The 26,664-nt window shown below is 63.9% G+C and overlaps 1 protein-coding gene across 1 annotated transcript in view; it reads right to left on the reverse strand.

The window, feature by feature from the left end:
• The window catches only part of COL7A1 (collagen type VII alpha 1 chain), a gene marked incomplete at its 5' end in the record, with an annotated part of 36,224 nt that overhangs the window by 1,527 nt on the left and 8,033 nt on the right, over positions 1-26,664 (reverse strand). The window contains 81 exons of the mRNA XM_082060358.1: positions 4,209-4,428; positions 4,548-4,727; positions 5,489-5,614; positions 5,885-5,968; positions 6,282-6,368; positions 6,786-6,821; positions 6,908-6,956; positions 7,179-7,232; positions 7,311-7,388; positions 7,707-7,823; positions 8,094-8,156; positions 8,246-8,308; positions 8,385-8,438; positions 8,658-8,711; positions 8,785-8,865; positions 8,948-8,983; positions 9,084-9,155; positions 9,398-9,469; positions 9,814-9,870; positions 9,960-9,995; positions 10,133-10,168; positions 10,238-10,282; positions 10,460-10,519; positions 10,769-10,804; positions 11,016-11,087; positions 11,212-11,337; positions 11,462-11,521; positions 11,651-11,686; positions 11,793-11,837; positions 11,989-12,033; positions 12,502-12,537; positions 12,641-12,709; positions 12,802-12,882; positions 12,992-13,027; positions 13,119-13,181; positions 13,334-13,366; positions 13,592-13,636; positions 13,822-13,857; positions 14,146-14,181; positions 14,451-14,495; positions 14,576-14,638; positions 14,996-15,067; positions 15,222-15,266; positions 15,454-15,489; positions 15,584-15,793; positions 15,917-16,048; positions 16,175-16,210; positions 16,543-16,653; positions 17,104-17,139; positions 17,275-17,310; positions 17,514-17,558; positions 17,709-17,780; positions 17,978-18,013; positions 18,148-18,228; positions 18,312-18,347; positions 18,452-18,487; positions 18,632-18,712; positions 19,412-19,453; positions 19,534-19,560; positions 19,668-19,712; positions 19,837-19,908; positions 19,999-20,043; positions 20,282-20,362; positions 20,553-20,588; positions 20,698-20,757; positions 21,659-21,694; positions 21,887-21,931; positions 22,058-22,093; positions 22,309-22,368; positions 22,497-22,559; positions 22,669-22,722; positions 22,846-22,872; positions 23,450-23,563; positions 23,655-23,723; positions 23,942-23,995; positions 24,427-24,498; positions 25,082-25,192; positions 25,775-25,822; positions 25,929-26,077; positions 26,151-26,294; positions 26,373-26,499. Coding sequence (XP_081916484.1) covers positions 4,379-4,428; positions 4,548-4,727; positions 5,489-5,614; positions 5,885-5,968; positions 6,282-6,368; positions 6,786-6,821; positions 6,908-6,956; positions 7,179-7,232; positions 7,311-7,388; positions 7,707-7,823; positions 8,094-8,156; positions 8,246-8,308; positions 8,385-8,438; positions 8,658-8,711; positions 8,785-8,865; positions 8,948-8,983; positions 9,084-9,155; positions 9,398-9,469; positions 9,814-9,870; positions 9,960-9,995; positions 10,133-10,168; positions 10,238-10,282; positions 10,460-10,519; positions 10,769-10,804; positions 11,016-11,087; positions 11,212-11,337; positions 11,462-11,521; positions 11,651-11,686; positions 11,793-11,837; positions 11,989-12,033; positions 12,502-12,537; positions 12,641-12,709; positions 12,802-12,882; positions 12,992-13,027; positions 13,119-13,181; positions 13,334-13,366; positions 13,592-13,636; positions 13,822-13,857; positions 14,146-14,181; positions 14,451-14,495; positions 14,576-14,638; positions 14,996-15,067; positions 15,222-15,266; positions 15,454-15,489; positions 15,584-15,793; positions 15,917-16,048; positions 16,175-16,210; positions 16,543-16,653; positions 17,104-17,139; positions 17,275-17,310; positions 17,514-17,558; positions 17,709-17,780; positions 17,978-18,013; positions 18,148-18,228; positions 18,312-18,347; positions 18,452-18,487; positions 18,632-18,712; positions 19,412-19,453; positions 19,534-19,560; positions 19,668-19,712; positions 19,837-19,908; positions 19,999-20,043; positions 20,282-20,362; positions 20,553-20,588; positions 20,698-20,757; positions 21,659-21,694; positions 21,887-21,931; positions 22,058-22,093; positions 22,309-22,368; positions 22,497-22,559; positions 22,669-22,722; positions 22,846-22,872; positions 23,450-23,563; positions 23,655-23,723; positions 23,942-23,995; positions 24,427-24,498; positions 25,082-25,192; positions 25,775-25,822; positions 25,929-26,077; positions 26,151-26,294; positions 26,373-26,499 — 5,271 coding nt within the window. The 3' untranslated portion in view covers positions 4,209-4,378. The remainder of the gene's footprint in view (positions 1-4,208; positions 4,429-4,547; positions 4,728-5,488; positions 5,615-5,884; positions 5,969-6,281; positions 6,369-6,785; positions 6,822-6,907; positions 6,957-7,178; positions 7,233-7,310; positions 7,389-7,706; positions 7,824-8,093; positions 8,157-8,245; positions 8,309-8,384; positions 8,439-8,657; positions 8,712-8,784; positions 8,866-8,947; positions 8,984-9,083; positions 9,156-9,397; positions 9,470-9,813; positions 9,871-9,959; positions 9,996-10,132; positions 10,169-10,237; positions 10,283-10,459; positions 10,520-10,768; positions 10,805-11,015; positions 11,088-11,211; positions 11,338-11,461; positions 11,522-11,650; positions 11,687-11,792; positions 11,838-11,988; positions 12,034-12,501; positions 12,538-12,640; positions 12,710-12,801; positions 12,883-12,991; positions 13,028-13,118; positions 13,182-13,333; positions 13,367-13,591; positions 13,637-13,821; positions 13,858-14,145; positions 14,182-14,450; positions 14,496-14,575; positions 14,639-14,995; positions 15,068-15,221; positions 15,267-15,453; positions 15,490-15,583; positions 15,794-15,916; positions 16,049-16,174; positions 16,211-16,542; positions 16,654-17,103; positions 17,140-17,274; positions 17,311-17,513; positions 17,559-17,708; positions 17,781-17,977; positions 18,014-18,147; positions 18,229-18,311; positions 18,348-18,451; positions 18,488-18,631; positions 18,713-19,411; positions 19,454-19,533; positions 19,561-19,667; positions 19,713-19,836; positions 19,909-19,998; positions 20,044-20,281; positions 20,363-20,552; positions 20,589-20,697; positions 20,758-21,658; positions 21,695-21,886; positions 21,932-22,057; positions 22,094-22,308; positions 22,369-22,496; positions 22,560-22,668; positions 22,723-22,845; positions 22,873-23,449; positions 23,564-23,654; positions 23,724-23,941; positions 23,996-24,426; positions 24,499-25,081; positions 25,193-25,774; positions 25,823-25,928; positions 26,078-26,150; positions 26,295-26,372; positions 26,500-26,664) is intronic.

Genomic DNA, 26,664 nt, shown 5'->3' on the forward strand with positions numbered 1-26,664 from the left:
CATCCCCTTTGGCACAAAGTTGCTGCGGGCACCCTGGCACAGGTGACACCCAGGTTGACACCCATCACTTGTGGCTTAGCGAGCTTTGTTCCCCAGCCTGGGACATACCCCTACTGCAGCTTTGGGAAGAGGAAACACAAAACGGGGGTGGAGAGGGGTTCAGGACCTTTATAAACCACAATGTCATGTTTCATGCCACCTTTTATTGTTCACGCTCAACACTGCTGGCTTCCAAGCTCAGCTGAGCTTCGGGGAGGAATTTTGTGCATCACAGCCACCCAGAGGGGCAGCATGTGGGAAATTCCACTTGGCTGGATGCGGCCCCGTTGGAGCCATCCCAGCAGTGGGTGAGCTGGGAGTGACACAGGGCACAGAAATCCCTGTGGTGGGACCCAGCTGTGCTCCAGGGTGAAGGCAAACCTGGCTCCATCTTCTTCGGTGGTGCTGAGGTGAAGGTTATTGCACCAAATCCTCGCATGGCTGCTGCCTGTGCAGCGGGTGCCGGGATCTGGAGGAGGATGTGCTGTGTCCGCTGTCCCCCGTGCTCACACCAGTGTCACCCCGTGTCCTCAGCAGCCCTGCTGCCCTCCCCAGCCCCAGCTGGGGGTTCATCTCCTGCGCCCAAGCCGGGCCATCAGCTCGGCATTGGCGGCCGCCTTGGCCTGCAGCTCCTTCTCTCTGGCCAGGTCAAGTACGACTTTCAGTACATGGGTGGGGACATCGAGTGACAGGGACACCTTTCTCGCCTTTTTCCTGGGAGCAGGTCTCTTGGTGGCCGGGCTCATGGGCCAGGGCAATGATTTTCCTGCTGACCCTTCTTCCGGCAGGGGGCTGGCTTCATCATCACTCATCTTCATTTCGGGGAGACCCGGCAATGTCTCATTAGCGATGCTGGTTTCCTGCTTTGTCAGTTTGCCTTTGTCCCCGGCGTGGGGGGCCGGAGGGAGCAACTCGAGGCTTGGTCCCTTCCAGGCTGTCACTGGCTCCCCCAGGACCACGAGGATGGTGAGCAGCGTCCTGCAGCACAGCACAGCCAGGGGCACCTGCGGGGAGCACGCTGAGCACCACCCTCTGGGGCAGGACACGTCCCCGCAGGGGTGTCACACATAGGTGCCACACATAGTACCACACACGTACCAGATGGCTGTGCCTGATAAGGCAGAATCTCACCTCCCTTTTAGGGAGTTTTCTACACCAATTTTAACCTTTTTGCATGGGGTAGGAGAGAGTTTTCGGGAGGCTGAAGGGGACATGGGAAGCAAATCAGCTGGGTGTCCTTGTCCTTTCCTGCAGCCCCCGGCCAGCCGCACACTGTCCCCTCCATTTCACAGCCCCCAGCCCTTTCCCACTCACGGGAAGGGACATTCCCACCCCCGTGGGTGGCAGCGTGGGGACTGCAGCCTCTCCCCAGCCCAGACCTGCCCTTTGGCTGGGGAAGTGTGATGTGCCCAGGATTCCGGGGTTTTCCTCCTCCCACGCCCTCCCTGAAGGATGCTGTCCCCCCCATGGGGCCAGGGGGCTCTCTGGGGCAAAAGCCACCCTGTTAGGAGGGAAACAAACCACTGGCCCTAAAATACACAGCAGGTTGGTGGCAATGGGGTGACAAGGACGTGAGTCCAGCCACATGTGCTGAGTTGTGCTGAGCCTCAGCATCTTTCTCAGCCCCTGCTCTGGTCCTAATAAGGGTCCTGGGGGATGCAGGGCGCTGTGTTGTGGGGTAGGGGTCAGGGTGCTATGCTGTAGGTTGGGGGGGTCAGTTGTACACAAATCCTGCTGTATGGCCACCTCTCCCCGAAAATCAGTCACCCACCAGGGTTTTGCCAAACTGGAAACGCATCCAGCCTCCTGCAACCCACTTCCAGGGTGAAACCCTTTGGAAAGTACCAGCTCGGGCAGCTGGAGGCAATTTAACTCCCTGGAAAACAGGTAATTAAAAACATCCAACCACCTGCAACCCAGCTAACGCCCCCCCAGAAAGCACAATCCAAAGGTGCAGCCTCACCATTTCCAGTGGGTCCTCGTCCCTGCGATGTTCAGATGATGCTCCTGGGGTGTGGGGACCACGAGCTGGTGGTTTGCCCCGCTCCCTGCTGAGCTTCAGCTCTTATCCTGCCCCCAGCTCCACCTCTGACCCATAGTGGGGGTGATGGTGACACACGGCGGGGGGAAATGATGTTATTAATACATTTTGCCTAATAGCAGATGAAATCATCCCGGGCTGTGGGTTGGCGTTTGCCCCCTCGCAGCTCTATCTGCTGAGTTTGGAGGGGATTCCAGGAACCCAGGGTGGCCCAGGCATAATTATTTCACATCTGTTTTTTCTCTATCTTAATTGAGTCTTCCTGCTCCTGTCAGCCTTGGGTCATCACTTAAGGAAAGGAGAAAATGCACGTTTATCGCCAGCCCCCAACATTGTGCTGCACGAGGCTCCTGGATGTCTCCTGGTGCTGTTTTGGTGCTTCCACCCTGATGGATACCCTGGCCAACTTGGGGACATGTCACCTCCCTGCTGTGCCCATCCCAGAGTGCTTGGGCCACTGGTTTGCAGCCAGCTGCACCAGTTCAACCAGGACACCACTGGTTTGCAGCCCACCTTCACCCAGTCTAACTGGGACACCATTGGTTTGCATATCACCTTCACTCAGTCCAACTGGGATGCCACCAGTTTGCAGCCCACTTGCACCAGTCCGGCCTGGCCCAGCCCCACTGCCCACAGTCAGGAGCAGCCTATAGTCATTGCTGCAGGGTGGGCTCCATGGAGAAGGATTTTACCCGAAATTCCCCCCTCAGCGGCTGTGGGAGCACCCGGGGGGTCTCAGGCTGGGCAGGCACCTCTGCGAGATGAGTTGGTGGGTGCTCAGCCCTGGGCTGGCCCAGGCGAGGAGCCAGGGTGCCCGCAGCTGGGGGGGCTCAGACCACAGAGTGTCTTGCCCACCCCTGTGGCCACAGGGTGACCTGTCCCCTGCCAGCCCCCGCAGCGGTGGCAGCGAGAGGAAATAATGCCGGCTCTGTTCCTCCTCCCGGGGGTGGCCAGGAACTCACCCCCAGCAGCCAAAATTAGCCGGTGGCACTGATTCACCCAGCACATCACGCAGCCCCGCGTGCTCACGCGTCAGCCGGGCACACGCCGGGCACGGGGACAGGGCACCAGGGTCCCAGGGGGGTGAGAACCCCCCAGTGAGCAGTGGGACGAGCATCCCAGCTGGGCTTGGCTCCAGAGCTGGCCCCAAACCCCACAGGCATCCCGTGCGACACACCAAGAAGCATGGCACCTCCCCATGAGCGCAGCTTTAATGTCACAGCCTCCCCCACGTGGGAATACATATACATTCACTGTATACAGATATACACAGAGAGCGGTGGCACATACAGGTGCCACAAAACCCGCCCGGCAGCCTGTGGACCCCCAAAGCAGTGGGGGGGGACACGTCTCCACTGGGACTGGGGTACAGCAGGGACAGTGGAGCCCCCCAGGAGTGAACATCGCTTTCACAAAGCCTTTGAGAGCGAATGTAAGTGAGCAGGAACCTCCTCTAACGTAGCACCATCCGCAGGGTTTCCCTGATGGGCTGGGGGGTGCAGGTGAGCCCCCCCAGATTAAAGACAGGCATGTGGGCTGGAGGATAACAAATGCAGAAATCCTCCGTCCCCCCCCGCCACTCACAGGTCTTTGCCAAACCATTGCAACCGCAAAAGGGGAACCAGGTCCCGGTTGAGGTTAAGGTGAAATTTATTCAGCTGGATCTGGTTGGGGGGGGGGGGGCAGTGAGGGGCGCAGGGAGGCACTGCCTGCCCAAGGGTCATAGAATCATAGAGCAGTTTGGGTTGAAGGGACCTTCAAAGCTCATCCAGTGCCACCCCTGCCATAAGCAGGGACATCTTCACCAGCTCAGGTTGCTCAGGGACATGGGAAGCCACCCCCAGCAGAGAGCGGGGAGCAAGGTGGGTTTTTGGGGACCTGGAGGCAGGGCAGGGGACAAGGGTGTTAGATGAGCGAAGGGGAGCCCAATCATGCCAAGTCCCAGCTTCGCTCCTGGACACCTGGAGAGGGGGCATGGGGCCAAGCACCATCCCGTCGGCAGCAAATAAGTTAAAAATCAAACTGAGAACAGCCCAGGAAACCTTTGGGTGGGAAAAGGGGTTAAGAGCCTTGGGGGGGGGTGTGGATTCCCATTTGATATAAATTTCACCTTAATGGGTGATACAACTGAAATGAAAGGAAAACCCCATGAGCAGCATAAAAACACGTTAGAAATAGCACCAGGTTCCTGCTGGGGGCTGGCGAGCACGTGGCCCTCCCCACCCTGCCATGGGCCGGCCACGGCGGCAGCTGCGCTCCACCGCCGGGCAGCCCTGCCTGCCCAGACGCTGCCTGCGCCTACGCCTCCGGCTGCCCGCCCGCCGCGCTGCCAGCTACGCCACGGGCATCTGCGGAGAGAAGCGAGAGGGTCTCATAGCCCAGGGGGGACACCAGCATTGTCCCCTCAGCTCTGCATTGGCAGGGATGCTGCTGGAGTCACCGGTAGCGGTGGCTGTGCTGTGCCTACCTGGCGCTGGGCGCTGCCCGCAGCGCAGCTCGCACTCCTCCTTGCTGTCGAAGCGGTTGAGGTTTCCCCCGCAGCCGCTGTAGACAAAGGGTCGGCACTGGGTGACTCTTTGGTTGTAGTACCAGCGCAGCGTGTAGCGCTGGCAGCTCCCCTCGTCCAGCGGCAGGCTGCAGGGCTCGGCTGCGGGGGCAAATCGTAGAATTATTTTGGTTGGAGGAGACCCTCAAGATCATTGAGTTCAACCGCTAACGCACCCCTAGCACTGACCCATGTCCTTGAGAACCTCATCTCCATGTCTGTTCAACCCCTCCAGGGATGGTGACTCCAGCACTGCCCTGGGCAGCCTGTTCCAATGCCCCACAGCCCTTTGGGGAAGAAATTGTTCCCCAGATCCAACCTCAACCTCCCCTGGCATATCTTGAGGCCACTTCCTCTCATCCTATCACTTGCTACTTGGGAGAAGAGACCAACACCCTTCATGCTACAACCTCCTTTCAGGCTGGAGACAGAGCTGGGAGGAAGGTGGCATAAGGACATGATGGTCACAGATCCCTTAGAAAGGTACCAGAGGGATTCTCCAGCTGCTGCTGCCACTGGGGCCTCCCTGCTCTCCTGGGGGCTTTGGGACCCCCTCCTGTGGCTCCTGCCCAGGAGCACAGGAACTTCACAGGCGCAGAAGGTCCCACGGGTGATGGGTTTGGTGAGGGGCACAGAGCAGGAGGTCCACACGGCATGCACAGCACTGTGCTGCGATGGGGAACGTGCACCCTGCCTGCATGCCTGCCAGAGGGCTGCAAATCCCAAATCCACCCCAGCTGGAGGGTGCAGGGACCTGTTGCCAGACAGGCCATGGAGGCATCGCCCCAGCAAAGCCCCAGCACTCCAGCAGTTGCCCTCTACGTGCTCCATCCTCAATGCCAGGCCAGCGCAGGGAATCTCACCACCCATCCTGGGATGCTCTGAGCTGTCCATCTCCAGGACCTCGTCGTAGTCGTCCTCCTCCTCCTCGGTGTACATGCTCTCATACTCCAAGTCATCTGTGTCAAGCGTGACCCGTCTGTCCTGCCCTGGGAGACAGTGCTGGGTGTGAGCAGCGCTTTTTTCCCCCTCTGTCCCCTCCATTCTGCTCTCCCCAGCCCCAGTTCTGCACACACATGCACACTCCCTGCTGCCCTCTCCTCTCCCCACTCATTAATTAAAACCCCCAGGACCACCAGCACAACCACTGATGGATTAACCCTCACTGCTTGCAAGAGGAGGACAGGGACATGACCGGCCACACACGTGGAGCAGGGGAAAAGGGGAATGGGGCCTGAAAGCCCAGGGGTGACACTCACCCTCCTCTTCCTCAGCATGTGACAGCTTGAGCACTGGGACTGTGTGAGCACTGCCAGCGGGGAATGGCTGGGTGGCGAAGCGCCCTGCGAGGGGAAGGACATGGCACAGGCGTCAGGGAGGAGGCGAGGGGTCCTGGGGTGCGCCCCCAGGGGGAAACCCCCCTGCTGCAGGTGCCGAGCAGCCCAGCACTGCCCTGGCACTGCTGCAGTGTGCTGGGGTACATGGTCAGGGATGGGGGACCTGGGGACACCCCCTCCTCTCGCTGCACCACTGAGCAGGGCTGCTGGGGGTCCCAGGGCAGGCACAGGCAGGAGGAGTTATTGCCTGTCTGGGACCCCAGCAGGATGGGGGTGACAGGGGACACAGGTCTTGTAGGTCTTCCAGGCTCCCCATCACCTGTTTGATGCTCCCTCTCCTGGCGGATGCTTCTTCCTCCTCCCTGGGCAGAATGGAAGCTGCTCCTGGCCTGAGCCCCCCAGCCTCCTTGGAAAGAGAGCACCCACCTCATCCCAGCCCACCCTGCAGCCCCGTCCCTCCAGCCCACCCTCCCTTCCGGCAGTCCCGGTCCCTGCAAGCCCGCCTGCCCCGGCTCAGCACCCAAGGATGGATGGGACAGTCCTCATTGTCCCTCTCGTGGTCCCTTCTCAATTGGGCAAACCTTGGCAGCACCAGGACCCCATCAGCACCCATCCTTGCTGTGCCATCCCTCTGCCACACGTCAGCCCTCCTCCCTGTGTACAGTCCCACACTGATGCCAGCCCTGACCAAGGGGGCCCCAGGGGGTCCCAGCCACCTCTAGCCCCCCCAAAACCAGCAATACACTGGGGCACCAGGACCCCTTTGGTGCCACATGCACGGGGCAGGGGGGTAGGAAGGGAGAGCTGCAACCTGAGTGCTCACGTGAATCCAGACGCCGTGGGAATTGGCCACCACAGGCTGCAGGACACATGGGACAGGGGGGTCAGGGGCAGCAGGGGAGACCCCTGGCCCTGGGGCAGCGTGGTGGGGGATGCTCAGCTCACCACAGTGCTGGTTCATCTCCTGCCTGACAAAGGCGCGGATCTCCTCCTCCTGCCGGGCACGCGAAGAGGCAAAGGATCCACATTGCAACAGGGGATGGTACAATTAATTAGATAGGAGGGAAAATCCCCCTTCCCCGGCCCATGTGCCAGAGCAGAGCCCGGAGTGGTGGGAAGCCCCTTCATCATCGGTGGTGGGACAGACCCTGTGCTCCATCCCACCCTGGTGACCTGAGCACCGCAAGCCCGTGCTGGCTCCTTCCCGGCTCCTTACCGTCATGCCCGGCTCCCCTTTCTCCCCACGGATTCCCTGGGTGCCAGGACTGCCCTAGGGACAAGCAGAGGGGGCTGGAGGCTGTCCCCAGCCAGGGGTCACCCCCTCACAGCCTGTCACCTGCTCACCCACCTGTTCTCCTCTCTCACCAGGGATGCCGGGCACACCACGGGTCCCCGGCACCGACTGTCCAGGGGGGCCTCTCTCCCCCTGCAAAGGACACAGGCTCAGGGTCTGGCTGGTGGCTCTGAAGACCCTCTGCCCTCCCCAGTGCTATGAATGTGCTGCTGTCCCTGTCCCCACACCCCGGGGACACCTATGCGGGTGGGGATGGGGATGGAGCCAACCCAAGCCCACAATGAGAAGGTCTCCAACACTCCAGGCTCCCATCTCCTGGGCAGGGGGACACATGGGAGGACACCAAAGGCAGCGTGCTGGTAGGGACAGCAACAGAGCTGGGATGCAGCTCCTGATGCCACCAAACCCTCACCCAATGCAGGGACAGGGCCACCGAAGGTCAGGCCTCACCTTCTGGCCCTGCATGCCCTCGGGACCTCGAGGACCAACATTCCCTGGGGGCCCAGGGGGACCAGGAGCACCGTCACTGCCCCGGGGACCCGGGCCACCGATAATGCCAGGAGCGCCCTGTGGGACAGCAGAGGGTGAGGCTGGGGGTGTCAGAGACCCCAGCCCCAGAGCAGGTGCCAGGGGCACCCTCCGACCCCACAGCTGAGCACCCCTGAAGCACCAATGCTGGTGCCTTTCTCTAAAGAGCAGGAATTTGTCGTCACTTATAGCTTAGTGACATAAATAAGCAGCACCAGATGGCTCTTCTGGGAGCATTGGGCTCTGACGGCTGGATCCTGGCAAAAGCAACACGGTGCAACACAGACCGTCCCTTTCCAGCCTGCTCACCCGCTCTCCTTTCTCCCCCTGGTCTCCTTTGGCTCCAAGCTGCCCATCGAATCCCCGGTCACCCTGTGGAGAGGAAGGAACAGGCAGCAGGGGACAAGCAGCAGGGTGGCTGAAGTGCCAGCATGGCTTTTCCTGGCACTGCCCTGACCTACCTTGGGGCCCATGAGTCCCTCCTTCCCGGGGATGCCCGGTGGTCCTGACAGCCCCAGCTCTCCCTGCGGGACAAAGCAGACGTCTGTCAGTCACTGGTCGTGTGTCCCTGTCCCTCCCCGGTGCCAGCGCGGTGCTTACCGGCTCGCCTTTCCTCCCTGGCAGTCCTGAGCGCCCTGGGATCCCTGGCTCTCCCTACAGCAGGCAGGAGAGAGGCAGGGGGGTCAGTCCTGTGCCCCGCAATACTCATCCCAGAGCCAGGGGCTGAGGGGGGGACTTCGTGCCCCTGCTGCAGGCCTGAACTCCCCCCTCAGCCATCTCCTTGCTCCCTCCAACTGGCAGAGGGGATAACCAAAGGGCTGCAGCCTCCAGGCACCGTCCAGGCTCCTGCGGCACCCACAGACACCCACTCACCTTCTCACCCTTGTCCCCATCAAGGCCACAGGCGCCTTTCATGCCCCGGTCACCCTGTGAGGATGAGGAGAGGAGTCAGAGCCTCGCTGAGCCAGCAGAGCTTTGGTGAGTAGAGGGACCAACCCACCTTAGGGCCACGCATGCCCAGGGGTCCCATGTCCCCCTTCTCCCCCCGGACTCCGGGGATCCCGTCGCGACCGGGCTGGCCCTGCAGCAGAGCACACAGTGTGACGGGGATCCGCTCCTGCCCCACATGGGGGTGGCAGCGGCACCGAGACGCAGCTCCTCACCGGCTCACCAGGCTCTCCTGAGGCTCCCACCTCTCCCTGGGAAGGCAAAGGCATCGGTCAGGGTAGATAAGGTGGAAACAGTCCCCCCAGCACCCATGGGCACCTCCCCAGCACTGAGGGCTGCCCAGCTCCTCACCTTCTGCCCACCAGGGCCACGTGCCCCGGGGAAGCCCATGGAGCCCTTCTCGCCTTGTTCGCCCCTTGCCCCCTGCAAACAGAACCACAGATCAACATGGGGCTGGCGGGGAGAGCTGGGCCACGGCACAGCCATGGCATGGCCGTAACGGCCTCCAAGGCCAGCTCTGGCAGCTCTCCTTGCCAGGGTGCCAAGCACCATGCCAGGGTGCCCACAAGCACCAGCACACAGATGCTACCATGTCCAGGTCCCTCTGTGGTCTGGTCCCCAACTCAGCACCCCCTGGCCCTGCACAAGCCTCCCCAGCCCCGTACCTTCTCTCCAGGCATGCCTTGCTCCCCCTTGTCCCCCTTGTCCCCTTCCATGCCCTTCAGGCCACGCTCTCCCTGCAAAGGGGGAAACACAGGGAGGGATTGGGAATGGGGAGATACATGGCAGGGTGAGGAGGACAGACCCCGCCTGGGGCAGGGACGCAGGGGTCTGTAGGGTGGCTGAAGGAGAGGGGACAATGTGCTCTGCAAGGGAGGGGCCCTCAGCAGCAAAAAGCCCCTCCAGTTCTTCTGGCAGGCAGCAGTGGGGGGGTCCTGTCCTCTGCCACTCGGGATGGGGGGTGCAGGATCAAACCTGCCGGGCTGGGAGCTGCTGGGGAGGGGGATGCACAGAAGGGCCCCTGCCCGTCGCGACAAGGAGAGACACAGAGGGGGACAGGGAGCCGGGGGACAGTTCTTACCGGCTCCCCTTTGCTGCCCCGCGCTCCGGCAGGCCCCTCCGCCACCACGGTATCGCCCTGCACGCCCGAAGTAAAGAGCTGGGGGTGAGCAAGGGGGACAGCAGTGCTGCCCCTCCCTCCCGCTGGCCCCCACCCCAGGGCCTCACCTTGTCTCCTTTGGGCCCCGGGGCCCCAACGTCTCCCTGCAAGGAAGAGGAGAGGGTGAGATGCTGCACGGATGCACATCGGGGAGCAGGCAGCACCTCCCTGGAGACCCCAAGCCCTGAAGGTCCATCATTCACCCCCCCACACTGGTTCTCCAGCCCCCAGGGTCCCTTACCTTGTCTCCACGCTCCCCCCGGTTCCCGGGCAAGCCCTGCGGGACAGAGAAGGGTGGTCAGGGAGGGGCTGGGCTGGGGGTGCAGCCAGGGACGGGGGGATTTACCGCCGGGCCACGATCCCCTTCTGGCCCCGGGCGCCCATCTTCACCCTGTGAGAAGAAAGGGATGTGAGAAGAACGTCTGGGATGGGGACACCCCCAGTGTCACCTTGCCATGGGGACAGGCGCAGCGCTGGCTCCCTGTTCCCCAAGGTCTGGCACAGTGGGATTTCCCGTCCCTGGTGGTGGGGACATGGGTGACAGTGGGGGGGCCGTGGCAGGACCTACCCGTGGCCCTGGGTCTCCACGCTCGCCTCTGGCTCCCGGCAGCCCGGCCCCCGGCGCACCCTGCCAGGGGAAGACAACAGCTCGTCCCTGTCCTTGCTGCTCACCACTCCTCCCAGCCATGCCGTGTCCCCCACCATGTCACAGGATACCCCACCGGACCCCCCCACCCCAGGGTCCTGGCACAGAGTAGGATCCCATGTGCCACCATCCAGAGTGGTTTCAGCATCACCCAGGGGTGGCTGCAGCAGGGATGCGCCACCAGAGGAGTGGCCCCACATTCTTCATGCTATGGGGCTGTCCCCATCCTACCTTGTCACCCTTCAGGCCAGGGGCGCCTTGTACACCCTAAAAGAAAGAAGAGGGGTGAGAGAACCACAGGGGGAAGGCACAAAGCATCCCTGGGGCTGCCACAACAGGTTCTACCCTGTGCTGGAGCCCCCAGTGACCCCCAGGGCTGCGGCCAGGAAGGCGCAGGGGGGTCCCCATCACCCTGCCCAGACTGGGGGGAGCCAGGGCAGAGCCTGCACACCCAGGGACGCTGCAGCCCCGTACTCACGGCCGGCCCTGGGGGCCCTGCAGGTCCCAGTGGTCCAGGGGCGCCATCTCTCCCAGGAAAGCCGAGCAAACCCTGCCAGAGAAACACAGTGAGCGGGCAAGGGACGTGGGCAGGAGCTGGCAGGGACCCTGCTGGCACTGCCTGAGGTCTGGGGTCACCCAGAACAGCGAGGCCGAGCACTGGCCATTGGCTTTACCCTCTCTCCTGGGGGACCCGGTGAGCCAGGCTGGCCATTGTCCCCTCTCAGGCCAGGCTGTCCTGGCGTCCCAGCGATGCCTGCTAAGCCTGGGGGTCCTGGTGGCCCTGGCAAGCCAATGTCACCCTGCAGCAAGGAGGAAAAAGATGGGGCCCAGGGAAACAGCCCCCCAGGAGTGTGCTTCTCCCATGGCATCACCTGGGTGTCAGGGACATGGTGACAGCCAGGGGGACATGGGGACAGGAGTTACCTTCAAGCCTGGAGGCCCATCCTGTCCTGGAGGTCCCCGCGCACCGACACCTGGTGACCCCTGGATGGTGACAGAGCACACGGTGTGTCCCCTGGCTGGGGAGCAGAGGGCGCGGGAGGCCCTGTGCCCCCAGAGCGGCCCCACAGGGCTGGGGAGCACCCCACTCCTCTGGGACCTGGGGACACTGACCTTCTCCCCTTTGGCTCCGGGTGACCCCTTGGCTCCCTGCGAAGACACCAAGCCACCGGGAACGGCTGAGTGTTGGATGGCAGGGACACAGGTCACCCGCAATGGTATCTGCCCCCAGCCCCCCCATATGCCTCCTACTCACATCTTCCCCAGGATCTCCTGGCTCCCCGAATCCTCCTGGTTCCCCCTGGCAGGGTAAAACAAGGAAAAAGCAGAGTTGGGAGATGTTATGCAGGGGGAGCAGCTGCAGCTGGGTGCCCCCCGCTGTGGGCAGGTAGCTGGGGAGCCCAGGGATCCCCATGGCTCCCTCCCCACCAGCCCCCTGGGGCAGCACTCACCTTCTCACCCTTGGGGCCGGGCAAGCCCCGGTCACCCTTGGAGCCCTACACGGGGAGAACAATGTCGGGGGGGGAGCAACCACAGGGCTGTCTGGCCCCCCAAATGCACAGAATCACACAACAGTTTGGGTTGAAGGGACCTTCCCAGCGTCCCCAGTGCCCCCCCTGCCATAGCAGGGACATCTTCACCAGCTCAGGTTGCTCAGAGCCCCGTCCAGCCTGGCCTGGGATGTCTCCAGGGATGGTTCATCCACCACCTCTCTGGCCAACCTGGGCCAGGCGCTCACCACCCTCAGTGGAAAAAAAAGTCATGGGGTGGTGGTGGGGGGATGAGGTTAATAGTGGGGTGAGGTTAACAAGGCTGACTCACGGGCTCTCCCAGCAGCACACCCTCCAGCAGTGCCGGCTCGCCCTGCAGTGACACACGGGTGCTCAGATGTGCCCACAGTGGGTACCTGCACCCTATGGACCACCACCCAGGGGTGGGGGTCCCCTCACCCCACACCTCCTTACCTTCTCCCCTTTGGCACCGGGAGGGCCAGCGATGCCCTGGAGCAGAGAGGAGAGTGGTGACAGGTCAGCTGGACTGCAGGGGGATGCTCCCCCCATCCCAGCCCAGGAACGCCAGGGAAGCTCCCAGCTCTGCACTCACCTGCCCTGGGGCTCCGGCATCCCCTCGCTCTCCCTTGGGACCGGCAGGACCTGATGGTCCCGGTAAACCCTGGCACAAGGCGTACAGCCCTCAGCTTCAGACCCCCCAGCTGAGCCCAAGGGGGCTCCCACTGGGACAGGACAGGGTGAGCAGCAACGTACCATCTTCCCCGGCATCCCAGCCTCGCCGTCCTTCCCTGGCACGCCGTCCCTGCCCGGCACCCCCGGCTTCCCGCTCTCCCCCTGCCAGCAGCGAGAGCAGGGCTGGGGCGCTAGGGTCTCACAGCCCCCCAGCAGCCCCCTGCACCCACGCTGATGGAAGCTGGACAAGGCAGGGGGACAACACACTCACCACTTGTCCTGGCAGCCCAGGGACACCCGGTGGGCCCTGTGAGGGAGACATGAGCAGAAATCAAGCAGCAGCCCAGGCACCAGGAAGAGCCAAATGGCAGCTTAGGGTGGGGGATGCAAATACCTACCCCTGGGCCAGGGGGGCCGGGGGGGCCAGGCAGCCCTATGCTGCCCTGGGGACCAGGCAAGCCCTGCAATGGCAACAGCCGCATCAGAGAGGGGACAGCACCCTGCCCTGGCACAACCAGGACCTTGGTTGTCCCCGCAGGAATGGCGGGGCTGGCCAGCTTTGCGGGGGCCAGATGGTTTGCAGGGGGCTGGTGGGGAGGGGGCGAGTGCTCACCCGGATGCCTGAGCCAGGTTCCCCTGGATCGCCCTGTGGAGAGTCCTCGCGTCAGTCCCACCGCCCCGACCCCCGGCCACCACGGTCACAGTCACATCCCCGTGCCTGCCATGGGGCCAGTTGCATCCAGGAGGGGGCCAGCCTGAAATGTCCCTCCCTCCAGCCCAAAACGTCACCCTCCTTCCAGCCCCCATATCTGGCAAGGCACCACTTTCCTCTGCCACGTGGGACGTGGCGATGCTGATGCCAATGTCATACCTTGGTCCCAGCTGGGCCCTGGGTCCCTGGTGGGCCAGGGCTGCCCTGTGGGGGACAAGGGGACATTGTGTTGGGCAGGTACTTGCTGGTGGCACAGGACAGGGACGAGGCAGTGGGGCAGCGTGGTCCCAGCACTGCCACCCCTCCCTGCTCCCTGGGGGGACACCTGCCTCAGCTGACATCCCCCTTGCATGACAGTCCCCTGCCTGTGCCATGGGGTGTCACCTTACCGGAGGTCCTGGGGGTCCCGGCTCTCCCTGGTTGCCCTGAAAGGAGGAAAAGATGGGGTCACTGCAGGGATGGGTTTTCGCCACTGGGTGCATGGGATGTCCCCTGGGAGAGGGGACCCAGAGAGAGCCAGAGGCTCTGTAACACCCCAGCTGAGTGGGGACAAGCCTGGTGAGATTCCTGGGGTCAAGCACCGCCCCAGACAGCAGGGCGGCCCCCACGACTTCACCCAGCGCCTGCAGTCAGGAGCACCCAGCTGCACGATGTGGTGGCGAGACACAGTGGCATGGGGGGACACAGTGGCATGAGGGGACACAGACACTTACCGGGCGTCCCAGCACACCGGGGAAGCCTGGCAAGCCCTGCAAAGAACCATGTCAGAGCTGGTGGACAAGCATGAGCCCGCCACCCCCAAGCAGCCCTGCCTACCCCCCAGAGATGCTCCCCATTCCCAGTGTGGGGTACCCAGCCCAGGGTACTTATAGGGCGGGCAGAAGGGCCCCTAAAGCAGCAGGGGAAGGGGGTGAACAAGATGTGAATGCTCCCACAATGCTGCTCACTGGTGGCTGGTGTGGTACCACAAGACCTTCCCCTCATCCCAGCCCGTGACCCCCACCATGACCCCACTCACCGGCTTCCCCTCGGGGCCAGCCAGCCCCCTCTCACCCGGGAGGCCCTGGAGCAACAGATGGGAACAGAGTCAGTGCTGGGGGGCTCTGGGGCCAGTGCCAGACAGGGGGACAGTGTGGCACTCACCGGGGCACCGTCCCTGCCCTTCTCGCCAGGCTCCCCTCGCTCGCCCCGCGGGCCACCCTCACCCTGTGGGGACAGGAGCAGGGTCGTAGGACAGGCAGGGACCTTTCCGTCCCACCCCAGACCCTGCTGACACCCAAAGAGGGGTGTCCCCAGCAGTGTCCCTGCCCAGGGCTTTGCTCCATGGGGCCGCACTGTTGGCAGTGGGAGACTTACGACCGCAGACCTTATCGCCTTTGGGTCCCCGCTCGCCCTCGGCTCCTGGCTCGCCCTACAGCGGGAAGAAGATAGATGCCATCGGCCACCTTGCTGCTGCCCTGGGGACACCATTGCTGCTGCTGTCCCCCGTCACAGCCCAGCTCAACACATTGTCCCCAGCTCAGTGGCCTGGGCTGCCCTGCTCCTTTCTGCCCAGCCACGTACCTTCAGTCCCTTGGGTCCAGCGGGGCCACGCTCGCCCGGGAAGCCCATCAGGCTGCCCTCCGCCACATCTGCCTGCGGGCAGGGTGCAGGCAGGGCTGGCACCCAGGGGACCCCAGGAAGGTCCCCCCAGGGTCCCAGCCCTCCCAAAGCCCCCGTGCCAGGGGACTGGATGTGACCATCCATCCCTGGAGGTGCAGGCTGGCACCCCTTGGGGACGGTCACCTACCTTGGGCCCCGGTGGTCCCGGGGGGCCGGGCAAGCCATCCCTGCCCTGGCCAGGGAGAAAAACAGGTTGAGCATCAAAGGGACATAGCAGAGCACAGGGGAGAAGAGCCATTGTAGTATGGCCACTGCTGGCCCCCACAGGGCGCCCTCCTGCCCCACAGAGAGCCACACATCCCCCCAATGGGTGCACAACACAGTGGGACAGGAGGGACCATGTCACCACCCCAGCTCACCTGATCGCCCCGATCGCCCTTCTCACCCCGGTCACCCTGGGAAAACGATGTGGTGGCTGTCACAGGGCTGCCCCCGAGCCCCCAGGGCCAGGTCCCCCAGCCCTCGCCCCACACCCCCACACACACTCACCTTCTCGCCAGGCCGCCCAGCCTCCCCCAGCTCCCCGGCCCGGCCCGGCACCCCGGGGATACCCGGCTTGCCAGGCTCCCCCGGCTGCCCGGCCGGCCCCTCGGGACCCCGCTCGCCCACAGCACGGCCCGTGGGGCCCTGGGGGCCGGGGGCACCCGGGTCCCCCTTGTCACCTTTGGGTCCTCGCTCACCAGGGAAGCCTAAGGAGCCCTGCAAAACATAACACGGTGCTGCCAGAGCCAGCCCTGCACCGGGGGTGTCAGCCCCCATGGAGCATCCCAGGGCTGAGCTGGCTGCATGCGTTTGGCATGCAGGGAGCCCGGCTCCGCTCACCTCTCGGCCTGGGGGCCCCCTCTCTCCTGGCTCCCCCCGGCTGCCCTTGGGGCCACGCAGCCGCTCGGACACCGGCAGGAACGAGTCCGAGCTCCCATCATAGGCACCTGTGAGCTCCTTCAGGGACGAAATCTGGGAGGGAGAAAAAAGCCATTGGTCAGTGGAACCCATCCACGGCAGCACCCCACAGCCCTGCCAACACGTCCCAGGTCACACAGGTCTCCCCCCACCTCCAGAGCCCCCCCTCCTGCTACACACCTTGATGCCAAGCGCTTCCAGGCTGCGTTCAATGTTCTGCAAAAACAAGACATGAAAAACAAAGCGGGTGTTGGCCTGTTCCCACCATCAGGGCTCTGGAGCCTTCTCTGTCCCCAGCCCAGCAGGTCAGTGGGGGACTCACCACAGCACTCCCAGGGTCTCCACGTGCTCCAGGGTTGCCAGGTCTCCCCTAGATTTGCAGAGGGAATGCAAAGATGTACAGAGCTGTGGTGGGTGAGGCGAGCAGCGCTGATGATGCCCTCAGTAGGTTTCAGAGTTAACGCCGCTGAGTGCTGCCTGAGCAGAGGCTGTGGTTGCCACCACCTTGGGTTGCTCACAGCCTGTTGGGCTGGGTGCTGGACACTCACCGGCTCCCCTCGCAGTCCAGGCTCCCCCGGGTCCCCCTGAAACACAGCAAAGGCATCGGGGACCGGCAGGACAAGGCTGCCCGGTGCCGACTCCAGCGCCAGGGCCCAGCCCTGGGGACAGGGAGTCCCCCCAAGGACCCGTCCCCTCTGGCACAGGGTCCCTATAGACCTTGGAGGGCTTGGGGCAGAAGCACACCTACCTTCGGTCCAGCCACCCCACGGAGGCCTGGCGAGCCCTGGGACACACAGAGGGGACACAATGGCACCCACGGTTAGGGCACAGTACCCCGAGGGAGCCATGGGCAGGGGACCTGCCTGCCCCACGGTAGCCGGGACACCAGGGTCCAGTGCTGGGTGGCACCATGGGCTTGAAGGTTACGCACCTGCCCTGGGGGGCCAACCTGTCCCGGGACACCGGGGAGACCAGGGGGGCCTTGCACACCTCTGTCCCCCTGCTCGCCCTTGGCACCACTGGGCCCCTGCCAAGAGAGCAGTGTCACCTCCAGTGGGGACATGTACCCACCTCCCCCATCACCATGCTGCTCTGCAGCGAGTACTCACCTCTCTGCCGGGGGGGCCTGCGTCACCTTTGTCTCCCTAACCAAGAGGAGGGAAAGGAGTTAGAGGGATGCTGCCCCATCTGCGGGACCCAAGGGATGCTCCTGGACTTGCACAGGGAAGAGCCACTGGGAGTGTGAAGACCATGCAGGCACCACACCTAGGGCTCCTTACCTTTCTCCCATCCTCTCCTGGTGTCCCATCTTCTCCCTGGGGACACAGGCTGTCAGTCAGCACACAGCTCAACCTCCCCAGCACAGGCACCGCATGGGACAGGGACCACACCAGGGACACGGCTCAGAGCGTGGGGACCTTTTGCTGTGTGTCCCCCTTGCCTTTATGTTGGACTGGGGTCACCAGCCCTTGGGAGCCCCAGGCGAGCCCCAAATCCAAGTCCTGATCCCCCTACTCACGTTCTTGCCGCTGGGGCCAGGTTTGCCATCATCACCGGGTTTGCCCTGGGAGGAAGCAGCAGTAGTGAGAGACCCCCACTGTGTCCCCCAGTGCACCAGCAGCTGGGGGTCCCCAGGCCCCACCGCAGCCCCAGGGGGCAGGGAAGGGGGAGCTGGGCAGGGGGTTCCCCATGGCACAGAGCGGCTGGTACTTACGGGGACACCAGGTGGTCCCAGGGGACCCACAGGGCCAGGTGGTCCCTGGTCCCCACGCAGCCCGGGCAGACCCTGCGGGGAAAGGAGAAGGGGGAGCACAGGGCAAAAGGGTACCCGCCTCCCCCAGCCAGCTCTGGGAGCATGACCAGGACAGTGACACTTTTCTGGGGAAAGGGGACAGTCCCCCGGACCAAGGACATTGGTCCCTTGCAAGCATGACGCCCCCAGCAGGAGCACAACCCAAACCTGCCCCCCGCAGAGGTACTTACATCCCGACCAGGGTCCCCCTGCTTCCCCGGGTCCCCCTGCAGACAAGGAGGAGGTGAGGGCAGGGACACCCCCCCCCCACCACCGGCCCCCCAAGGGCATCCCCAGCCTGGAGCAGAGGGTGTCCAGGGAGGGGATGTCTGGGGGGGATCCGACCCAGGACCACACTCACCCGCAGTCCGGGGGCGCCCGGGGGTCCAGGTTTGCCTTCCAGCCCATTGCGGCCATCCAGCCCCGGGGGGCCACGGTCCCCCTGTAACAGAGCAGAGCAGGAGGGTTGGATCCATGGGGCGAGACGGGGTGCTGTGGGGCCCACCCAGCCCCCAGCCCCCTCACCTTCTCTCCTGGCAGGCCTCGGTCCCCGGGGTCACCCTATGCAGTAGGAAGAGGAGTGAGCATTGTCCCCTCCAAATGGGAGACAGAATGGGTGCAGACCCCCCTGCTCAGACCCCATGGGGAAGGAAGGGGGGACTCACCCGTGCGCCGGGGGGGCCGCGGGGACCCTCCACACCCTGCAAGAGAGAGCCACGCTCAGCAGTGGGACATGCGGGGGTCCTGGGCGCCCACCCACTGCACACCAGGACCCCCGGTTCTCCTGCAGAATGTCACCTATCTTGCTGTCCCACCACCTCCCACACCAGTGACCCGGCACTTACCCTCTCTCCGGGCAGCCCAGGGGAGCCAGTGTCACCCCGGGCGCCCTTTGCGCCATCCTCGCCAGGGTCCCCAGGGTCCCCCTGCCAGGGGAGAGCACTGTGGTTAGAGGGTGCTGCCCCCCCACCGGCACAAATGCCTGCGCAGGGTCTGTGCTGAGCACCTCTGCTTGTGCTGCGTGGTTAAGGGTGGGATAACAGCAAAGGTCTCAAAATATGGAGTGTTTCAAAAAGAGGGACCCAATTTCAAAGATGTAGTTATTTCCAAACACCCTGTATGGGCACGAGCTGAAAAAAAGAGGTCGCTGGGCTCAACGCAGCTCCGGAGCGTCCAGAGAAGAAATGCAACCCAGGGAGCGGTGAAAGGTGGTGGATGAGCAATGCTGCTGAGCCAGGAGCCAGCTGAGACAAGGGGACCATGGCTGGGTACCACGATGCCACCGAGCACAGCCCACGGCAAAAACCGGCCCCAGCCTGAGCTGGCTTGTCACAGCAGAACACCCAGAGCACAGGGTGCTGACAGGGGACCCTGCAGGGGAGAGCCACAACTATGCTGGATCCCTCAAGGGTATCAGCCCTACAGGGACCCCCAACAAGGGCACTGTCCTCCCAGTGCTGGGCAGGAGCATCAGCCCATGTGCTCCCTGGATCCCACGTACCCCCCACACCTCTCAGGGGCTGTTTTGGGCAGGGAGGGCTCGGTGCACCAGCATCCCAGTGCCCAAGGGGGGCCAGCACAGGGCACCCCCACGGCAGCAGCATCCCAGGGGACCCACTGATTACCTTCTCCCCCTTCTCCCCGGCTCCTCCAAGCCCCACGTCAACCTGTGGGGCAGAGAGAGCTGTCAGAGCAAATGGGGTCAAGCACCAGCCTGGGGGCAGGGATGATGGGGAGCAGAGCTTACAGTTCGTCCTGGGGGTCCGGGAAGACCCTGCAAGAAGGGTGAGGGAAGGGGGTTACATGGCACTGACACAGCCCCGGGGAGGGCAGGGCTGTGGGGTGGGAGCAGACGGTCCCCCCCCCAGCATTGTCACTCACCGGCTCCCCGCGGTCACCCTTGCTCCCTGGCACTCCAGGGCTGCCCTGCGGGAGAGGGGACGGGGTGAGGGGACAGGGGACCCATGGGCTCGAGGGTGCCCCTGGGGTAAGGGTGAATGAGGGATGAGGGGGTCCATAGGGTCGTGGGTGCCCAAGAAGCTGTACTCACATTCCTGCCTTCGGGACCTGGATCTCCTGGGTCACCCTTCTCCCCGGGGGGGCCGCGGTAGCCAGGGAGGCCCTGGGTGGGGGGCAGAGGGAGGGTGTGCATTAGCAAGACCCCCTCAAGGCATCTCGACCCCCCTGGGCTGCTCACCAGCCCCGCACTTACCCGGGGGCCCCTGTCTCCAGGTTTGCCAGGCAGACCCGCTTCACCCTGCGGGAAGAGACAGGGTGAGTGGGGGGCAGCAGGGAGGGGGACAGTGGTCCAGGGGGGTCCTCACCTACCGGGGTGCCTTCATCACCCTTCTCTCCACGCTCTCCCTGCGGCACAGGTCAACAAGCACCAGCCAGGAGGAGAAAAGCACAAGTCACCAGTGTTCCCCTGCTCCCTGTCAGCCCCCCCACCTCCTCAGGGCCACCATGCCCCACAGCCCCCCCTTGCCCCACACTACCTCCTTGCCACGCAGCCCGATCAGCCCCGGGGTGCCTGGTCGTCCCGGCTCGCCCTTCTCCCCTGGCTCCCCCGGGTCACCCTAGGCAGGGGGAAAGGGACAGTGGGTCAGGGCAGTGTGGGGGGACATGGGGGCTGCTGGGGGCAGAAGAGGCTCAGCACAGCACCCTCCACTCCCTGGAGCAGCATCACAGCACAGCCTGGAAGGACAGCACCTCCAGAGCCTGATGGACGGACAGACAGAGCGGGGATGTCTCCTGCAATGACATTACCTTTGGACCGCTCCTGCCCGTGAGGCCAACGATACCCTGGTTGTTGGAGAGGGGAGAGCACGTGTCACTGGGGAGCAGGGTGACCCCATGCCAGGGGAGGGACCACGGCCATGAGCTGGTGCCCCGGGGGCTCACCCAGACTTACCCGGTCACCCTGCTCGCCTTTGGGGCCAGGTGGCCCTGGGATGCTCAGACCAGGGGGACCCTAAAGACACGAAGAGACACAGCTTGGAGCAATGGCAACATGAGCCCTAGGGGGCTGTGTTGTGCCCCGTGTGCCCCCGCCTCCCCAGGCAGTACTCACACGGGCACCTGGATCTCCCGCATCGCCCTTGGGGCCAGCAGGTCCTTCTGGTCCTGGGAAGCCTCTGTCACCCTGGTGCAGATGAAATGGCACCATCAGCATCCAAACCTCTCCCCTTGCCCCGCCACTGCAGCTGGGGACAGCCAGGCCTGGGGACCAGCACAGGCATCCCCTGGCTGTGCAACCCCCTTCCCCAGCCAGTGACTGTGCCCGGGAGTACCGGTGCAGCACAGGGGACACGGCCAGGGCAGGGTTACCTTCTCTCCTCCAACACCAGCCACACTGGGAGCCTGGGGGACAAGCAGAGGTGAAAGCGCTGGATGCTGCCCAGGGCTCCCTGTCCCTGTCCCGGGGCAGGCAGAGCTGGACCGGTTGGGCAGCATCACTTACCGGCTTGCCAGGTGGTCCTGGATCACCCTACAGAGAGAGGGGTGTCATCGCCTGCCCCTTCCCCAGCAGCACCCTGCCACCCCACCAGCATTCTTTTCTGCCCTCACCTTCTCCCCACGGGGGCCGGCTGGTCCCGGAGCTCCCTGCGGTGACAGAAGAGACATCAAGGGGCTGGCAATGCCAGGGGACACACACCGGGGCATGGGAGCCCCAGGGACACAGCACCACCACTTCTGCCCCCACTCACCTCTCTGCCCGATGGCCCTGGCCGCCCCGGGGCTCCCACTTCACCCTGCCAGAGGGGAGGAAGAGGAAGGAATCAGGGCCATCCTTGCATCCCGTGCCAGCACAGCTGCTCCAGGGCAGGGCTGGCATCACCCTGACATGGCCACAGCCACCCCAGTCCACCTACCTTCTCACCCTCAGGGCCTGGCACGCCGCGGTCACCCTGCAGAATGAAGCAGAGGGGGGTGTCAGGAGCCTTCCTCCCTCCCCACCACACTGTACCAGTTCATGTGCTGCCCTAGAGCCCTTTGAGGCCCAGCCCCGAATCTCATCTGAGGCCACCAGGCTCTGACAGTGACCCCAGGCACAGCCACCATGACCCCAATGTCACGGTCCCACTCCAGCGCTGTCTCACCTTCTCGCCTGTCTCTCCCAGCTCGCCTGGAGCCCCACGGTCCCCCTGGTGCAGGAGAAAGATGGGGTCAGGGGCAGCAGGACCAACGGGGGATGCCGTGGGTCCCAACACAGCACCCAGACCCCTTTTCCTCCCACTGAAGGCAAGAGCATCCCTTCAGTTGCCACTCACCTTCCTGCCCTGCTCGCCCGGTGGTCCCCGAGGGCCCTGCAAGGAATGGAGAAGATGTCACCTTCAGCATGACAGGACAAATCATAGAATAGTTTGGGTTGGAAGGGATCTTCGAAGCTCACTTAGTCCAAACCCTGCCATGAGCAGGAACATCTTCAACTACCAGAGCAGGAGCCCTCCGGGAGCTGTTGGGGCTCAGCTCCATGGCAAGGCTGACTCCTGCCCACCTTGCCATCTCTCCAAAAACTCACCCGGTCTCCTGGGTCCCCTGGGCGGCCAGGTGGCCCTGGGAAACCTTCTTCACTGTCGCCCTGGGGATTAGGAAAGGTGACAGCTGAGCCCGTGAGATGGGGATGCCCAAGAGACAGGGATGGACATCATGGCTGGAGAGCAGCATGGGGTCCAGCGCAAGCACTGAGCATCCCCACTGCCCTTTTACCTTGTCTCCCTTCAGGCCAGGGGGTCCAGCAGGTCCTCGGGGCCCGGGGTCCCCAGGCAGACCCTGCAAGAGCGCACAGCTCAGCCCTGGGGACACAGCTCAGCCCTGGGGACACATGGCTGCTGTGGCCCCACTCCTCTCTGCTATCCCCACTCCCCATCCCCAGACTCACCGGGGGGCCGGGGTCCCCTCGAGGTGCTGCCCCATCCACAAGTCCAGGGGGGCCCTGCAGAGACAGGGGTCACCTTTGTGTGACAGCCCCAGAGGGCTTGGTCCTGCCCAGCACCCTTGAGGGGGCTGCCCTCCATCCAGGAGGGCAGGGGATGCAAGGAAATGTAGAGCAACTCACCCTCTCCCCTCGGTCACCCTTCTCCCCCTGCAAGGGCAAAAACCAACAGGTGAGGGCAGGGCTGGGCTTTTTCCATGACCCCTTGAATGGGGAGGAGGAACATGCCGGGTAAAGCCCACTAACAGTGGCATCAGGGCACGCGGATGTGCCTCCTTGCCCCCTGCCCAGCACCAGCTCATGCACATGAACGTGTGTGTGGGCACGGCTGGGGCTGGCACATCTGAGGGGAGCACAGCCCATGAGTGGGACCAGAAGGAGTGCTGGCTGTCACAGAACCATAGAATCATGGAACAGTTTGGGTTGAAGAGACCTCCCCAGCTCCCCCAGTGCCCCCCCTGCCATGAGCAGGGACATCTGCACCAGCTCAGGTTGCTCAGAGCCCCGTCCAGCCTGGCCTGGGATGTCTCCAGGGATGGTTCATCCACCACCTCTCTGGCCAACCTGGGCCAGGCTCTCACCACCCTCAGGGCAACAATTTCTTCCTCATGTCCAGACTGAATCACACCTCCTTTAGTTTAAAACCATCACCCCTTATCCTATCCTCCCATATTTCTGTCCACACGTCCCCCCAAGCTGTCCCCATGCACCACCCAGAGGGACCTACCTTCACAAACTCTCCTGGAGGTCCTGGTGGCCCCATAGGTCCCAGTGGACCAGGGGGCCCTGGATCACCAAAGGGTCCCCGTGGGCCGGAGCTGCCAGGTGGGCCAGGGCTACCCTGAGTGACAGAGACACTCCATTAGCTGGGGGGACAGCATGGGATAGGGGTGCTGTCAGGGACCCCTTGGCACCACCACCCCCACACCTACCGGCGTGCCTGGCTCCCCTTTCCGACCCGGCAGCCCCTGTCCTCCATCCACAATCACCCTGGGCTCTCCCTGAATGATGATAAGGAGGAAAAATCAGTGTCCCCATGTTGTGTCCCCACCACAGGACAGGGGCCACAATGTCACCATGAGACTTAGCAGGGAGATGGGATGACCCTAAGGTCACCCGGACACTGAGGGTCAGGAAGTGCCTGGGGCTGACACGTGCCCACCAGGGTCCCCCGGGCTTCCCAGGGACCCCCCCAGCCAGCCCCGTCCCCATCACCTACCGGCTCGCCCTTCTCTCCCTTTGGGCCAGAAAGCCCCGTTGGCCCCCGTGGCCCCTGGAAAGGAAAGAGGAGAATGAGGGAGGGTGCAGGGAGAGGCGTGGAGCTGAGGAGGGAGGGGGCCATACTCACAGGATCACCTCGGGGGCCAGGGGTACCCTGGGTGCCCTAAAAAACAACAGGTCAGGAGGTGAATGTGTATCCCGGCCAGGCAGGGGAGTGGGGATGGGATGGAGATGGGATGGGATGGACATGGGGTGGGGATCAGATGGGAGCACCAACCAAGGCAGGGATAGGCAGTCCCTGCCCAGTACACTTGGCCTGGGACACACACCCAGGGGACAGCAGTGACCCTGCCAGCTACGGAAAACCCCCCTGGCACAAAGCAGGGGTGTGCAGAGTCCGGCTGAGGGAGCAGGCAGGGCAGGCAGGGTGATGGGAAGAGCCCACCCCTGCAGCAGCAAACCCGGGGGGACACCCCCACTCACTGGCTGGCCAGGGGATCCGGGGTTCCCAGGGCGTCCGGGGCTTCCTGGTGTCCCATCGGCTCCGGGGAATCCCTGTGGGAGAGAGGAGCATCGTGCCAGCACCTGGTGCATCCCAGCTCTGCCAGACCCCCCAGTGCCCCAGGCAGAGCTGGTTCGGGGGGTCCAGAAAACAGAACAGGCTGGACTGGTCTCCCCAGGAGATCCCCCATCCAGCCTGGGTGAGGAGGAGAGAGGGACAAAGAGCAACAAGAAGTCCCTGCATGGCAATGTCCCCGTGCCCAGGGACACTAGGGCGTGGGGTGCAGTAACTGGGGGTACTCACCCTGTCCCCCTTCTTTCCCAGCTGCCCAACGCTTTCTCCTGGCAGCCCCCGTGGCCCCGCAGGTCCTGGGGGGCCAGGTAGCCCATGGCGGCCCTGGAGGGACAGCAGAGGGGACAGGCCGGTGGCAGGTGGTGGTCAATGCATGTTCCCCATCCGCCCTGCGACAAAGGCTGGACAGGTCCCTCTGCCCCATAGCCACCTGCCAGCAGGACAAGGGGACAAGGATCTGACCCCCCAGCCCCACATCAGGACATTACCGGCTCACCGGGGGGGCCTGGCTGCCCCGCACGTCCTTGTGGTCCCTGCAGAGACAAAGGCAGAGCTGAGCATCACCTGCAGGTCGGCATCAGCAGCGGCTGAGGGGACGCAGCCCTCCCCCAGAGCCACCAGCTTGTGGGGGGACACCCAAACACTCACCACCTCGCCACGGTCCCCCTTCTCACCCTGCAAGGGGACAGAGGGGAGGGGTTAGAGGCTGTGCCCCCCTGCTCAGTTCCCCATTGCAGCTGCTGCCCTTGGCAAGCTGGGGGGGGCCTGATCAATCAGAGAATCATTTTGATTGAAAATAATCCTCAAGATCATGGAGTCCAACTGCTAACCCACCCCTGGCACTGCCCCATGTCCCTGAGAACCTCATGTCCGTCTGTCCAGCCCTCCAGGGATGGTGACTCCAGCACTGCCCTGGGCAGCCTGTTCCAATGCCCCACAGTCCTTTCTGGGAAGAAATGGTTCCCAAGATCCAACCTCAACCTCCCCTGGCGCAACTTGAGGCCATTTCCTCCACTCCTGGCGCTTGTTCCTGGGGAGCAGAGCCCGACCCCCCCTGGCTCCAAGCTCCTTTCAGGCAGCTCAGAGATCAGAAGGTCTCCCCTCAGCTCCTGTTCTCCAGCTGAACCCCCCAGGTCCCTCAGCCGCTCCCATCACACTTGTGCTCCAGCCCCTTCCCCAGCTCCATTGCCCTTCAGTCCTCACACAATACAATCAATTCTGAGCCTCTGTGGCACAGCACGGCATGGGGACACTCACCTTGGGGCACTGCACAGTGCAGGGCTTCGGCTTCGGCTCCAGCTCCGGCTGGCAAGACAAGGGAAGCCCATGTGAACCTGAGAGTAGGAGGAGAAGACCCTGGCCCCCACGGGGCTGCTCCCGCTCCCCAGCTCCTGAGTCCCCATCCCCTTACCCGAGTGGAGATGATGGTGCAGAGATCATCGGTGAGCTCTCCCTCAGCACTGCCACCGCCATAGACGTACCGCGGGTCCTCGCCAGTCACCATGCGCCGGAGCTGCTCCCGGTCCGCCCCCTCCAAACCCACCGCCAGCACCCGGACCCCTGAGCCGAGAGCACCCTCAGCACCCTGTGGAACTCCCCACATGCCCTCCTGGGGCCTCCAAGCCATCCTCACCCCCAGCCTTGATGTCCCTGGCCGCCGCAATGGCATCATCCCCGGAGGGGCCGTCGGCCAGGACCACCAGCACAGCCGGCACACTGGGCCGGCGCCCCGCGCCTGGACTCAGCAGGTAGGTCCTGGTGAAGGTGATGGCAGCACCTGGGGAGGAAGAAGGAGGAGGAGGATGAGCATGGGGTCCCCCCAGCCGCTGCCCCAGCTCCCCGCGCAGCCCCTCACCGATGGCGTTGCCGCTGGGCTCCTCGTAGCGCACGGCGCGGATCCGCTCCAGCACGGCGGGCAGGTCGCTGGAGCGGTTGAGGAGCAGCCAGGGCAGGCTGCGGTAGCTGTACGTGGCCAGAGCCACCTGCCAGGGTGCAGGGGACACAGAAACACAGGATGGTTGGGGTTGGAAGGGACCTTTGGTGATCATCTACTCCAACCACCTGCTAATGCAGGGTCACCAGAGCAGATCGCACAGGGTCACATCCAGGCGGGTTTGAATGTCTCCAGAGAAGGAGACTCCACACCC

Source organism: Streptopelia decaocto, assembly GCF_964273445.1.
Source record: "Streptopelia decaocto genome assembly, chromosome: 8".
In the NCBI taxonomy this organism is placed as follows: Eukaryota; Metazoa; Chordata; class Aves; order Columbiformes; family Columbidae; genus Streptopelia; species Streptopelia decaocto.